Source organism: Podarcis cretensis, assembly GCF_951804945.1.
Source record: "Podarcis cretensis genome assembly, chromosome: 1".
Classification (NCBI taxonomy): Eukaryota; Metazoa; Chordata; class Lepidosauria; order Squamata; family Lacertidae; genus Podarcis; species Podarcis cretensis.
The window spans coordinates 9,796,684-9,809,800 of NC_137170.1; the positions used below are offsets into that span (position 1 = coordinate 9,796,684).

At 44.8% G+C, this 13,117-nt stretch overlaps 2 protein-coding genes across 3 annotated transcripts in view; one reads left to right on the top strand and one right to left on the bottom strand.

Annotated features, from left to right (window-relative positions):
- Positions 1-569: 569 nt before the first annotated feature.
- Positions 570-11,325, bottom strand: TRMT5 (tRNA methyltransferase 5). Of its 2 annotated transcripts, none has more exons than XM_079949779.1 (5): positions 11,184-11,325; positions 5,959-6,614; positions 5,409-5,536; positions 3,905-4,550; positions 570-2,511 (listed from the first exon to the last, which is right to left on the bottom strand). In XM_079949779.1, the coding sequence occupies exons 1-5, from the start codon at positions 11,186-11,188 to the stop codon at positions 2,426-2,428; spliced, it is 1,521 nt and encodes a 506-aa protein (XP_079805905.1). In that variant the 5' UTR covers positions 11,189-11,325; the 3' UTR covers positions 570-2,425. The 2 variants fall into 2 exon arrangements, with proteins under 2 accessions (XP_079805905.1, XP_079805906.1); XM_079949780.1 differs by lacking the exon at positions 11,184-11,325 and adding an exon at positions 9,505-9,628.
- Positions 11,326-11,370: 45 nt separating this feature from the next.
- The window catches only part of SLC38A6 (solute carrier family 38 member 6), a 63,380-nt gene continuing 61,633 nt past the window's right edge, over positions 11,371-13,117 (top strand). Inside the window, exon 1 of the mRNA XM_079952128.1 lies at positions 11,371-11,503. Within this exon, the coding sequence (XP_079808254.1) occupies positions 11,384-11,503 (120 nt within the window). The 5' untranslated portion in view covers positions 11,371-11,383. The remainder of the gene's footprint in view (positions 11,504-13,117) is intronic.

Consider the following 13,117-nt stretch of genomic DNA (forward strand, 5'->3'; position numbering starts at 1 on the left):
TTCTGCCGCTGTACTTCAGGCTTTTATTTGCACAAGCACTGAAATGCTACTTTTATATATTGTAGCTCTGCAGTAAGTGCAAAGTTCTTTCATCTCACAAAACTGGCTTCTCCTAATGCAAGCAAATGGGGGTTTCCTTCCTTGAAGCACAATATAAGAACTGGATATGAGACTGATTTCTAATTCATTCTATTTTGCATTCTGAATTATGTAAGTTAGAATGATTGTGCCGCAGAATGCAGCAGCTCCATTAAGAACGTCTCATCTTTCCTGCTGTAGAATAAAATTGCAAGGATGTCATCATGCAGCAGTTTGCATGGCTGCCTATATGATATATTGCCTATATGATGACAGAACAGTAGTGGGGGCAGGCAAGCCACAGAGGAACAGACAGGACAGGAGAGGGCAGCTCCTTTGCCACCGTCACGCTCACGTCAGTGCCACTGTTGTGGCCTTAGCAGCATACGGGTACGTTGGAAAACACAACTAGGATTGTCATCAGTATCACTTGATACCCTTGCTCTCATTTTGAAAATATATCTATCCATATTCTTCAAATAATAAAAATATTTTGATACTGCATTATACTATACTATGCTGAAATGTTTAAATGTTTGTCCTTGAATCTTCCTGCCATACCTGCCTTCCTCCCCTGTCACACCAATGTGCCGCACCACACCATTTGAGAACCACTGATTTAGACAATACTTTGGAGAGTTGCAAGTGCTTCGTATCTAAGCCCAATGCCTGAATTCATGGCGGTTGCAGCTTCCGGATTTGCAACCCAGTCTCTTAGCCACAACCCCATACCACTAAATATGCTAATTTTAATTCAGTGGAATGATGCATAGTGTCAGAAGGACAAGCATCAAAAAGATTCTCTCCCTCTCTCAGAAAATCTATTCAGAGTCTGCAGCTCGCATCATAACCTCATACTTGTACCAGTTGTTGTTTTCTCCCAGGGAATACAATAAATTGCAACTCAGCCACTCCAGGGCCTGTTTGGAAAGTTCTTGCTTCTTCACAAACAACAAAGCAGCTGCTTGATTGGTTTTATTATATTGTACATTGCTTTGAAATTGATGAAAATATAAAATAAATGAATGAAATAAATAAATTTAGTGATGACAATGAGTTACTTTGGACAGCAGTGCAGGCAGCACCTAAATGTGCCTCTGGACATTTCTCAGGCAAGGCAGATTGGTGTAGATAAGCACTGTGTTCAGAATGACTGCTGATTTTAATTTGGGATGATGTTGTTTATTTATTTAAATGACTTTTACAGCCTGCTTTCTCCCCACAAAAACCTCAAAAGTGGCTTGCTCAAAAATAAAATTCACTAATAAAAATAGCTATATTTAAAATATAAAGCACAGCAGCATTAATATCAACATTTAAAAATAATTTCACAGTGCTCTCTGAAACAAAATAAAAAGGGGGTGGGGAGAGAGAGATACTTTCAGCATCTATCTAAAGATGGGAAGGGAAAGATTTGGATAAATTCCCCAGAGAAAATTCCAGTGTTACAGTGCCACTGTCAACCAGGCTCTGTTGCTAGTACCCACCTGCTAACAACGGGCTAGAGAGCAGGTCCTCTGATGCCAAGCTGAAGACCCAGGCAGGTTCATATAGTTCAAGGTGGTCCTTTAAAAATCTGGTTCTGGGTCATTAGAGGGCTTTAAAGGCTTACAGCAGCACTATACCACTGTGTGTGTTGCGGAGAGAACCAGTTGGCTTGGGTAGGTCTGGGTTGCAGTAGTAGACCCAGAATGTGTTTCTGTCATGATTCAAACATGGGCAGGGATGGAATCCGGAGTCAGCTTTAGCTGCACTCTTTCTGTAGCCTATATCCCAGCTGAGAGCCCACTGCCAATTCCTGATGCTCCCTTGACCTGCTGCTGTCGCCACCTTTTTGTCACCTGCTCATCTAGCATGAACACAGTGATGGCCTGGGCTTCACCTCTTAAGAGAACCTGCGCAGGAGGTGGTCAGTCTAAAACATGTTCATCTGTTTATTCAATTTAGACCCTGCCTTTCCCCCTGAAGCAGCCCAGGGGCAGGAACAGGTGTTGTTTCAAGGCTACCAAAGACACAGACTGTTTCACCTGGTTCCTTTAACCTCTCACCTCAGTTTCTCCTTGGCTGGGGAATGACTGCACGCAACCTAAACAGAAGATGCTACCAAGTGTGCCAAAATAAACATTTAATATTCTTTTTTTAAAAAAAATATGTACCCCATCCAACTGTTACGGAATTAAAAAGAAGCAAAGATGATCAGGGCATAATCAGCACAGCAGCTGTTAATACCATTTTTCGGAGGCTGTCCTAACAAGTGCTGATGAACAAATCTGCTTGCCTTCCTTGAATGATGGGAGTTAAAAGTTCTGCATAGACATCATTTCTGGAATGGTACCCACGAAGTCTCCTAGACCATCAGGTTATTTTTTTCTTCAAGGGGCTCTTCATTTGGACGCAGGCGTTTAGATGCTGGTTCCTGGGGATTATCTGCACCTACAAGTAAAAGATGACAGACTATTTGAATCAATATGGATCTGGAGGCATGTGTGGATTTCTAGCAGTTTAGGGGGAGACCCTTAAGTTTTTCTCCCAGTCCCCTGCCACACAGCAGCCCCCTGACTTTCATGCAAGTGCCAGTGGCCTGCCTGTGGCTGGGCAGTTTTGTTGGCATCACAAAACACATCTGAAAGTGGGTTTGATGTGGCATTAAAAGCAGCCTGGTTCTGTGTGTGGCAGTGGATACACATGTTACAGCGACAGCAGGCTGTGTGATGATGTAGGCAGCACAGTCAAGAGGCTGCCTGGAGGTGGGGAAGTGTCCTAAAAAAGGAAACTGGAGGGGGTGGGGAGCAGGAACCAGGGAGCAAAATTAAAACCACACTTTCAAACTTGTCTCACGTAAAGCGGCTGTGGAGACAGGAGGGGTAGGTGAGGTACAATAAAGGGAACCTGGGACAGGATGTAGAGGAATTGTAGCTCTGCCTCCATTCCCACCACAGCCTTTCTTGCTGCTCCCGAAGCTCAGGAACCCTCTGCAGTAGCAGAACTCAATGGGAGGCAAAGGGCCTGCAGTTGGAAAGCGACCATCGGTGACACCTCAATGCACACCTGCAAAGCTCTTAGGATTTGGGGTCGTCTGCAGCACAAAACTTGAGCAGGAACAAAGCAAAAGGATTTTACTAAGCATCCGAGGCACTGACAACACACTTGCAACTTGCCCCAAGACATGCAGCCACATCACAGGTTGTGAACTTCCCGCAGGGAAAACTGCACATAGGAGGTCATGCGTGCATACACACACATTTGTTTCCCTATGTATTCATGTGCTGAGAAACCAGGACTGGCTGCAGCTTCCCTATGCATGCACAGCAACGAAACAGTTGCATGTGCGCCTGTAACACATTATTTATTTGTGACCTTTATGCTTTTTCCTCCCTAGAAATACATTTCCCCTCGTCCTCCTATCCAGATTAAGGGCCACCATTAGGGCTGGGCGATATATCGATTTATCATCAAAACCGGTTTGAAGTCCATGTCGTGAAGCCAGCCAATGCTGCTTTTGATTCCTGCAGCCCTGTTAACTCTGCCTGCTCAGCTCTCCTCTGCCTCCTGCAGGGTGCAGCGATCACAACCACAGGCGCCAGCAAAAACCACGATGCAGGAAAAACTGTGAAGCCAGCCAATGCTTCTGCATATCTCCATCCTTATTTCAGACATCGTGATATACTGTTATATCACAGTGTTTAACTGGTGATATATATCACAATGTTGAAAACCAGGTATCGCCCAGCCCTAATCCCCATTTCAATGTCCAATCTGAGGCAAAGGATTCACAGGGGACCCTAAAAGCTTGCAGTAGTCCTGCCTCTTTCTTTGACTCTCTTACCTTTCAGAGAAGACAGCGGCTTGTACAACACCTTGGATGGGAGGCTGAAGCTGATGCACATCATGTCCTTATTGGGCGCTACGTTCCTCACCAGCTCCACAGAGCAAAGGCCCTCTAAGGAGATTCCCAAGCAGGCTTCGACTCTCTCCTGAACATCTTGCGCAGGGTTGTCGTGCTTGGAAAAGCAGTAGCAGTGCACGGTGGGAAGACTGGTGCTGCCCGGCTCTCCATCCAAGAGGTGCCTGAAGACATCCAAGAATTCAACTGCCATGGCTGGCAAGTTCATGACGATGTGCAGGCAGCTGTTCCGCTCCTTCAAAGAAAGCTGCCTGGTTAGTTCTTCCTTCACTGGCTCCTCCAGGAACTGCCTGCCATCCATGTTGAAGACCTTGACTTTTCTGTCCACTTTGTTTAGCTTACAGTTGTGCTGCAGCCACTTGTACGAGTCAGGGTTGAGGTCGTTTGCAAACACAATGCAGCCCTTCTTCGCTGCAGGAATCGCAAAAGGCCCCACCCCGGCGAAGACATCAAAGAGAAGGTCACCTGGCTTGAGGAGGCCGACAATGCGCATGTGTTCTGTGCAGAGGCGGGGGTTCCAGTAGACTTTGGAGAAATCAAATTCATACATGATATGGTGCTCCTTAACCTGCAAGAGTTCAAAATATTGGCATGATCGCTAGCAGGCTAGAATCTCTCTGGTCCAAAATTCCCCAGTAAAGGATGCCTCACACATTTTATTTTGTAGTCATGAGATGCTTTTGAAGATAAAATACATATATGTGCATCACCTTCTACGACATCAAGATCTATCCCATCAAATATTTTTTGCATATGCAAAACCTACTATCAGTGACTGAGAAATGATCATGCCCCTAGCCAAGTGTACTCCATGGGTGAAAGCTGTGATACATGTGGGTTCCATTCAGAAATGGTGCTGTATGTTTGCCTTTTCTAATCAGCAATCAGATCCCAAGTAGAAGACATATCATAAGTCCTAAATCTGTTCTGGGTTTCCCCCCCCCAATTCTCTAGAACAGATTTGGGGACTGCATGGAAGCCGGTCTTGATGTGCAATTGGACAATAATTTAGTTGAATGCCACCCACAGTTTCTTCAAACTAATGCACAAGGAAGACAATGTTTTTCCAAAGAAGCAAAATCAGCACCTGGTTTCTGAACTGGTTCTAAAATTCAAGAGTTCATTAGCATCTTTGATTATGTGGTTTTAAAAAAATTAATATACGTCTATACATTTGACCACCACTAAGCTACGTTCTTCCTACAAAAGTCTTATGAACAATTGTGATTTCATTTAGGCTAGACTTGGACATCTGGGAACACACAGAGACTGCCAAGTCTATGGAACAGAGAGGAATAAAGAATTAATATGTCAGACTGTATCTTTCTGCAATGTCTGCTCTTTGCTTTGTCTGCTTTTTCAATGTTAGATTTTTAATCCCCCATTTTTTTTGTTGCAAGAAAATATTATTAAAAATTCCTGGTACCTTTGTGATCATATTGGTCTCCTCTCCAGCTAATACCTCCATTTGAAAATTCCGATAAGCATTATCTATGGTATTGGTTTTATTTACAGCGCAGGTGATTCCTGGATTCTTGTCAAGGATAACTTGACCTGAAAGGCAGAGAAACGGGCTGTGAAATTTGCTTTTCAAAAAAGCAGGCATGTGATTTAAACATCTATGATACAGACTCATAAAGAACATATAAAATAAACCCCACTCCATTTCCATTAGGCTGTTGCTTAAATTTTTTAGTGAAGAAATCCTGATTGCCCTTGCCAAGGAATGTGGCACTATGCTTGCCCTCCTGTAGCCATTAATTATCAGTAGGCCTTTACGAATGAGAGAGATCACTTTTGTCTCTCCAGAATTTTTGCAACATTATAGCTTAGATTTAGTCATATCCACACCACGTATTTAAAGTACATTTAAATACATACTTCAGACATACTTAACACTGCTTCAGAAAGAAACCGCTCAGTCATTGCTTAGGAAATAACCAAACAAGACTTCTCTGATGTAAGTCTTAACCTACCAATTATGTGTTTGTAGGGCAGCTGATGGTCCCTCAGATTCAAGTGAATGATGTGGCCAATTCTGCTGAATGCAGTGGTCACTTCCTGACCTTCAGGAAGCACTGCTTGCAGAATTTCGTCCACCTTGAAATGGTCGTATGTCAGTTCCTGGTTATACTTGACAATCTCAGGGCTAATGTTAAAGCTCTTTAGGATCTGTTGCTCAGATTCGCCCAGGGAACAGCTGTCGGATATGGCATGAGGATCTAACAAAAGAAACTTTCTGCTTTCATCTTCTGGGTCTTCAATAACTCTTTTGAGACCTGGGCGCTTCAACAGCACTCGTTTGAGAGGCTTCTCCAGCTTGCTCAGGAGGTCTTTGTTAACCTTCAGAGCTGGGATGACAACATTCCTTTTGAAAGCAGCTCTGTCAAGGGTGGTCATTCCACGGACCCTGGGATGGGGCGAATGCAGGTCAAGGTCAAATTTCTTCTCAGGTACCTCCGGCATAGTGCACAAACTATTTCTACGAGCTACTGCAAGATGTCCAGGCAGCCTATTAAGAGGCTGACCACAAAACGTCCAGACTGCTAGAAATGATGAATTTGAGGCAGTTGTTCCAAAATATTTCACTTTCAGGAGGCTAGCAGGCAAGCTGTTTAATCGCCTGAAAATCCTAGAAGGGAAATCATTCACTTTATAGACATTATGTAAGCATTCAATAAAAAAAAATGGGGGGGGGGGAAATGCTACAAATCCACATGTCTGTACAGTTCTCATAAAATCACTAGCACTTGTATGAGATTATTCGAAACTGTCCTACATAACCCAAAGATAACACTGATGCAGCACCAAATTAGAAGCTTGGCAGAGGAAGGAGTTTTGGGCTTGTATCCAAAGTAGTGCTATGTGAACTTTCCTATGCACAAGGATTGCTGCTTGTGCAACAGAATATTTTCCCCATCTCCTCCTGTTTCCCCCCATATGCCACCTACAACTCTTCTAGGGGTTCCTGTAGCCCTGTGGAGCAAATCTGGTACCCAAGATTTTAGCCCTGTTGTCAATGGCAGGGTGCAATCCTAACTGTCTAATCAAATCTATCCCAGCACCTACTTCTGTCCTATTATCATAGTACCATTGAGAGTGTCTTAACCTATAGTATATTATCGTGGTATGGGAGCAGCTCTGGAATGGATAAAAAAGCCTTACAGAGAATAATTAAAATTGCCCAGAATGTTATTGGGCTCCAACTACCAACCCTGGATGAGATCTTCACATCTCGCAGCTTGAAGAAGTCACACAATATCCTGAGAGATCCCACCCATCCTGCTCACAACCTCTTTGAACTGTTGCCTTCGGGCAGAAGATATAGGACAATGAAAACACGAACTACACGCCTTCTGAATAGTTTCTATCCAAGAGCTCTGATCTCAGGGCCAGTTGTAAGAAATAGCAAGCAGTGAGTAGTAAGGAATGAGATAGGTTTTAGGTTATGCTATGCTTCTAATAGGTTGTGTTATATTCTGGATTATGTATGTTTTAATAGATTATGTCTGAATAGGATGAGAGTGTTGGAGATACGTGCAAATGTGTATGTGAATCCGGTCTTGGGTGTTCGATTTCCGTTGTTGTGTATACTGTGTATATACGGACAATGACAATAAATTTATCTAAATCAAAGGTAAGCCCTATTGAAATCAGTTATTCCCAAATAACTGAAGTTAGGACTGCAGCCCTGGCCCTGAAATGTATGCCATAACAGGTGAAGGTCTCACTAAACATGTGCAGAGGATTTTCCCCTCAGCAGCTGAGTAACCACATCCTAAGAACCATGAGCCTTATCCTTGTACCAAGTAAAGTAAGAAGGTGCCTCCGGTCACAAACACAGGGATCTTTAATTTGGGCAATAGGCTTTCTGGGTGGTTAGAATATAAAACTTCCAAATAGCTTTGTGTTTCACCGAGTTCCTTTTTAAATCAAAACTTGATTTAAAGAACACGAGAAGAGCCCTCTTGTATCTGTCCAAAACCACACATCCTTTATCACACAGTGGCCAACCAGATGTTTTTGAGATGCCCAGATAGGGTGGAAAGGCAAAAGCCCTACCCACTTTGCCCACATCCTGAAACACTCAGATGTGTATATTCACTCACTTCCTACACTAGGCCTCAGGAGTTCTCAAACTGGTTTGTGAACTTCATGCAGGTAGCCCACATAATGTCTGTGGATTTGTGGTTGAAAATGCAGCACGTCCATTGCATTAAATATTCACATTGATTTTAACTGTTTTTCTGTTTCTTTTTAAATGTATTATATTTTATTGTATTGCAATTCTATGAAATATTTTGACTGTGTGATTTGGGTTTAATTTGGAGATTGTTTTCCCACACACACAACGGTTCTGTCGCTGATATCTCCTTGGGAAATGAAATGGGTATTTTAAGTAAACAAACTCCTAAGAGAAGATCAGGCATAGAAAAACAAGTTATGTGAGGAAAAATGGAAACAATTGGGTATGTTTAGCTTGCAGATGAGAAGACTGAGAGAGAATGGGCCAGCACTCTTCAAAAGTTGGCCATATGGGAGAAGGCAAAGAACTTGGGTCACATGCACACCATAGATTTAAAAGACATTATACCACTTCAACCATCACGGCTTCCTCCCAAAGAATTATGGGAGCTGTAGTTTGTTAAGGGTGCTGCATATTGTAGCGGGGGTGGGGTGGGGGGAGAGGATAAACTACAGTTCCTAATATGGCTATATTCTGAAGGCAGCCCTGTTTCGGTAAGCTTTTTATGTCTGATGTTTCACTGTTTTTATTACTACAGTGGTACCCTTGGTTCTCGAAGTTAATCCATTCCGGGAATCCATGCGACTCCCAAAACCATTCAAAAACCAAGGCATGACCTCTGATTGGCTGCAGGAGGTTCCTGCACTGAAGTGGAAACCGTGTTGGACATCTAGCTTCTGAAAAACATTCACAAACCGGAACACTTAGTTCTGGGTTTGCGGTGTTCGACAACTAAGCCGTTTGAGAACCAAGGTACCACTGTATTCTGTTTATTTTTATTCTGTTGGAAGCCACCATAGGGATATAAGCAATATATTATTACTACAGTGGTACCTCGGGTTACATATGTTTCAGGTTATATACATTTCAGGTTACAGACTCTGCTAACCCAGAAATATTAACTCGGGTTAAGAACTTTGCTTCAGGATGAGAACAGAAATCGTGCTCCGGCGGCGCGGCGGCAGCAGGAGGCCCCATTAGCTAAAGTGGTTCTTCAGGTTAAGAACAGTTTCAGGTTAAGAACAGACCTCCAGAACGAATTAAGTTCTTAACCTGAGGTACCACTGTATTATTATTATTATTCCTCCAGGATCGAAGGCAGTATGATTCTGAACAATAGTTGCTGAAACTGTCAGGTGGGGGAGTGTGTTGTTTCACTCAGGTCCCCCATTCTGGCTTTTAGCAGGCATCTGATTGGCCATTTTTTTGAGAACAGGGATGCTAGACCTAGATGGGCCTTTGCCCTGATCCAGAAGGGCTCTTCTTTTCTTCTTACCTTAAGTTGCAGAAGGATAAGATCTTTTTGCCTGAACATTACATGAAATACCTTGAGAGCAATAGCAAGTTATGGCAATGCAGCCAATTCAGCCTAGAAGGTCGCTGGGCGTCTCCCTGGCTTGGGATCTTCAACCAATGTTTAATTTTTTTGTATTAATATTATATTTTGACAATATGTAGCAAAAACCATTATACACCATAATGTGCAATCCAGTCAGATGGGTGGGGTAATAATAATAATAATAATAATAATAATAATAATAATAATAATATCTTTGCTTCTCATGCAAAAAAAGTGTGTGTAATGAAAAGAGGAAAAAGCAGAAAACAAAAACAAAACAAGGACCTATTAAATGGGGGAACATAACAACCAAAGTCAATTTAGGTTGCCTTGGGCGAGATAAAGTGACAAAACACATTTAATAAATAATAATACAGTGGTGCCTCGCAAGACGAAATTAATCCGTTCCGTGAGGCTCTTCGTACAGCGGTTTTTTCGTCTTGCGAAGCAAGCCCATTGACAGCTTAGCGGATTAGCGCTATTAGCGGTTTATCGGCTTTTAGCGGATCAGCTGATAAGCGGCTTAGGGCTTAGGAAAAGGGGGGTAGGGGAAAGGGAAAAAACCCCGCAGGAACTCGCAGGACATTTTCGTCTTGCGAAGCAACCCCATAGGGAAATTCGTTTTGCGAAGCGCCTCCAAAACGGAAAACCCTTTCGTCTAGCGGGTTTTCCGTCTTGCGGGGCACCACTGTAGTGACAACTGTTCTGGAGGCTAGGACCTGAACCAACAGTTTCAAGTTAAAATAAATGAGATTCTGACTAAACATCAGGAAGAACTTTCTGACGGTAAGAGCTCCCTCAGGGAATCTTCCTTGGAAGTTTTCAGACAGAGCTCAGGCAGGGCATCTGTCACGGATAATCTAGTTGAGATTCTTGCATTGCTGGGGGTTGGGCTAGATGTCCCTCGGGGGTCCCTTCCAACTCTGTGAATCTATGAACTCCATGTGTCATTAATATATCTTTGCAACCATAACCAGTGCTCTAAAACAGTGTTTCCCAACCTTGTGCCTCCAGCTGTTTTTGAACTACAACTCCCATCATCCCTAGCTAGCAAGACCAGTGGCAAGGGATGATGGGAATTGTAGTCCAAAAACAGCTGGAGGCACAAGGTTGGGAAATACTGGTCTAAAAGATATCCCAACGCCTCTTCACTACACCACAGATCAGGGTTTCCCAAACTTGAGGCTCCAGCTTCTTGTTGGTTTTTTTTTGGACTACAACTCCCATCATCCTTAGCCAGCAGGACCAGTAAGCCAGGGACGATGGGAATGGTAGTCCAAACAAAAAACACCCCCCCCCCCCCAGTTTGCTGCGCGGAGCAGAGGCCTAGCTGGCCTACAAGAAGAAAGGCCCTTCTTCCTCCACGCTGCAGGGACGCGTGCCTCTGAGCGCGCGCAGAGTGCATTTGCCTGGTCAGACGAGGGAAGGAAGAAACAAAAATAATATTTATACGCCGGTCCATCTGGCTGGATTTCCGCAGAGGCCTCCATTAAAAACAATAAAAAGTCAAGTATTAAAACCAAGCCCAAAACGGCTCCCCACCCCCCCCCAGCCCCCGTTGGAAGCGCCGGGGAGCCCCCAGCCCCTCATTTTTTTTTTTAAACGGGGCGCCTCACCTCATGCCGGCCTCTCGCCGCGCCGCATTTCCCCTCAGCTCGCCGAGGCCCAGCCTCCCCAGAGCCCAAGCGCCGCCCTCGAGTAGCGCACTCCGCCCTGTTTCCTCTCAGCTCCCGCCGGCTCCTCCCCGGCCCCGAGGACGGGGCTTCTTCGGTCGGCCTCCCGCCGCTCTTGGGACTTCTCCGCTCCCTTCGCCGCCATGGAGGAGCCGCGGCTCGTCGGCAGCGTCAACTGCGAGCCGCGGGGATGGTACTTGTCGGCGCAGGAGCTGGAGGACGGAGCGCCGCTCCTGCCGCCGCCGCGGCCGCCGCCGGGCAGGGTGTGTGTGTGGGGCTGGGGCGGTGGGGGGCGAGAGGGGAGGCGGTGGGGCAGGACTCCCCCGGCTCGTAGGGCGGCTCCTCGCTCAGCCCCACAGAGCAGGGCGGGTTGGCGCTTCCCGCTTTCAAATCCCCTCACAGTGAGGGGTGCTAAAAAGAAGAAGAAGCTGTGACATGGCTTGGGGATTCAAAAGATATTTCGATAATAATAATAATAATAATAATAATAATAATAATAATTTATTTATACCCCGCCTATCTGGCTGGGTTTCCCAGTTTGGTTTGGCTTGGCTTGGTAAGTAAAACGTGTGTGAAATTGCCATAGGAATCATTAATGATTGCCAAGTCCTTGCAGTTCTAAATCAATGCTATTCGTATTATTGGTTTCCCCCCGCCCCCCCCCATAATTTTAATTAAATTTTCTGTTTTACAATTTAGAATACTCATTTAAACAACCTTAAAATATCAATGACTTCCCTTCTTCTCTTTCCATGGTCCATTTTGCTTAACACAAACCCCTGCATATTTTATATAAACTAAATTGTTGAGTATTCCATTATCATATCCATGAAAACTTATTTACACTGTTGAATTTATCTTCATGCTGGCAACAACCCTGTGAGGTCTGTTAGGCTAAGAGAGGGAGGGTGACCTCCAAATTGCTGAGTTGGGCATCATGGCTGAGTAAGGATTTGAAACCACTTCTTCTTTGGAGATACCCCATCCTGTGTCTTCAAAATCGGAAGCCACGTAGATTGGGCACAAAGATTTTCCCAGCTCAGCAGTTTACATCTCGCTTTGCACAGCGCCATAACCTATACTCATGGTACTCCTCATTCCACGATATTTAGCCCAATACTCAAAAGATATTCCCCATGTTGCCTGGCTGCTCTTGAAACCTATAGGAAGCGGACAGACTACAGAGGATGCTCGGGTTGCAAATGTGATCCGTGCGGGAGGCATGTTCGCAACCCGCAGTGCCGCGTCTGCACACGTGCGGGTTGCGATTCAGTGCTTTTGCGCATGCGCAAAGTGCTATTTAGCGCTTCTGCACATGCGCAAAGCACCATTTAGCTCTTCTGCGCATGTGCGAGCGCTGAAACCTGGAAGTAACCCGAGTACTTCCGGATTTGGCGCGGTGTGCAACCCGAAAACATGGAACCTGAAGCGTCTGTAACCCGAGGTATGACTGCACATCATTTACCCCTGATGACGTTCCAGGCCTGTGTTGCATTTCCACATCTCCATGAGTTTCCCAGCACACCTTGCTCACAGCCCCACGGGCAAAGTGGCATTTCCTAATGCCGTAGAAGCACACAGCACAGACCCATGAAACTTTGCAACCCTAGGAAGACTTGTTGAATGCATACACTTCCACCCCTGAAACATCATAGGGCCCTCTCTTAGAACTTCACAACCCCATAGAAGCCACAGAATGGACACATACTGCTCAGCATACTGTTCAGCTTGGTGGCACAGAAGCTCATCACTTGGGTTTGAAGACTCGGCCCCGTAGAGTCCTGTAGAATGGACCCACATACTTCTCCAAGCTGCCGGTGTTATTTGTAACACAATTGCATCTCCATAGAGCCTCACAGCACCAACATCATTGCACA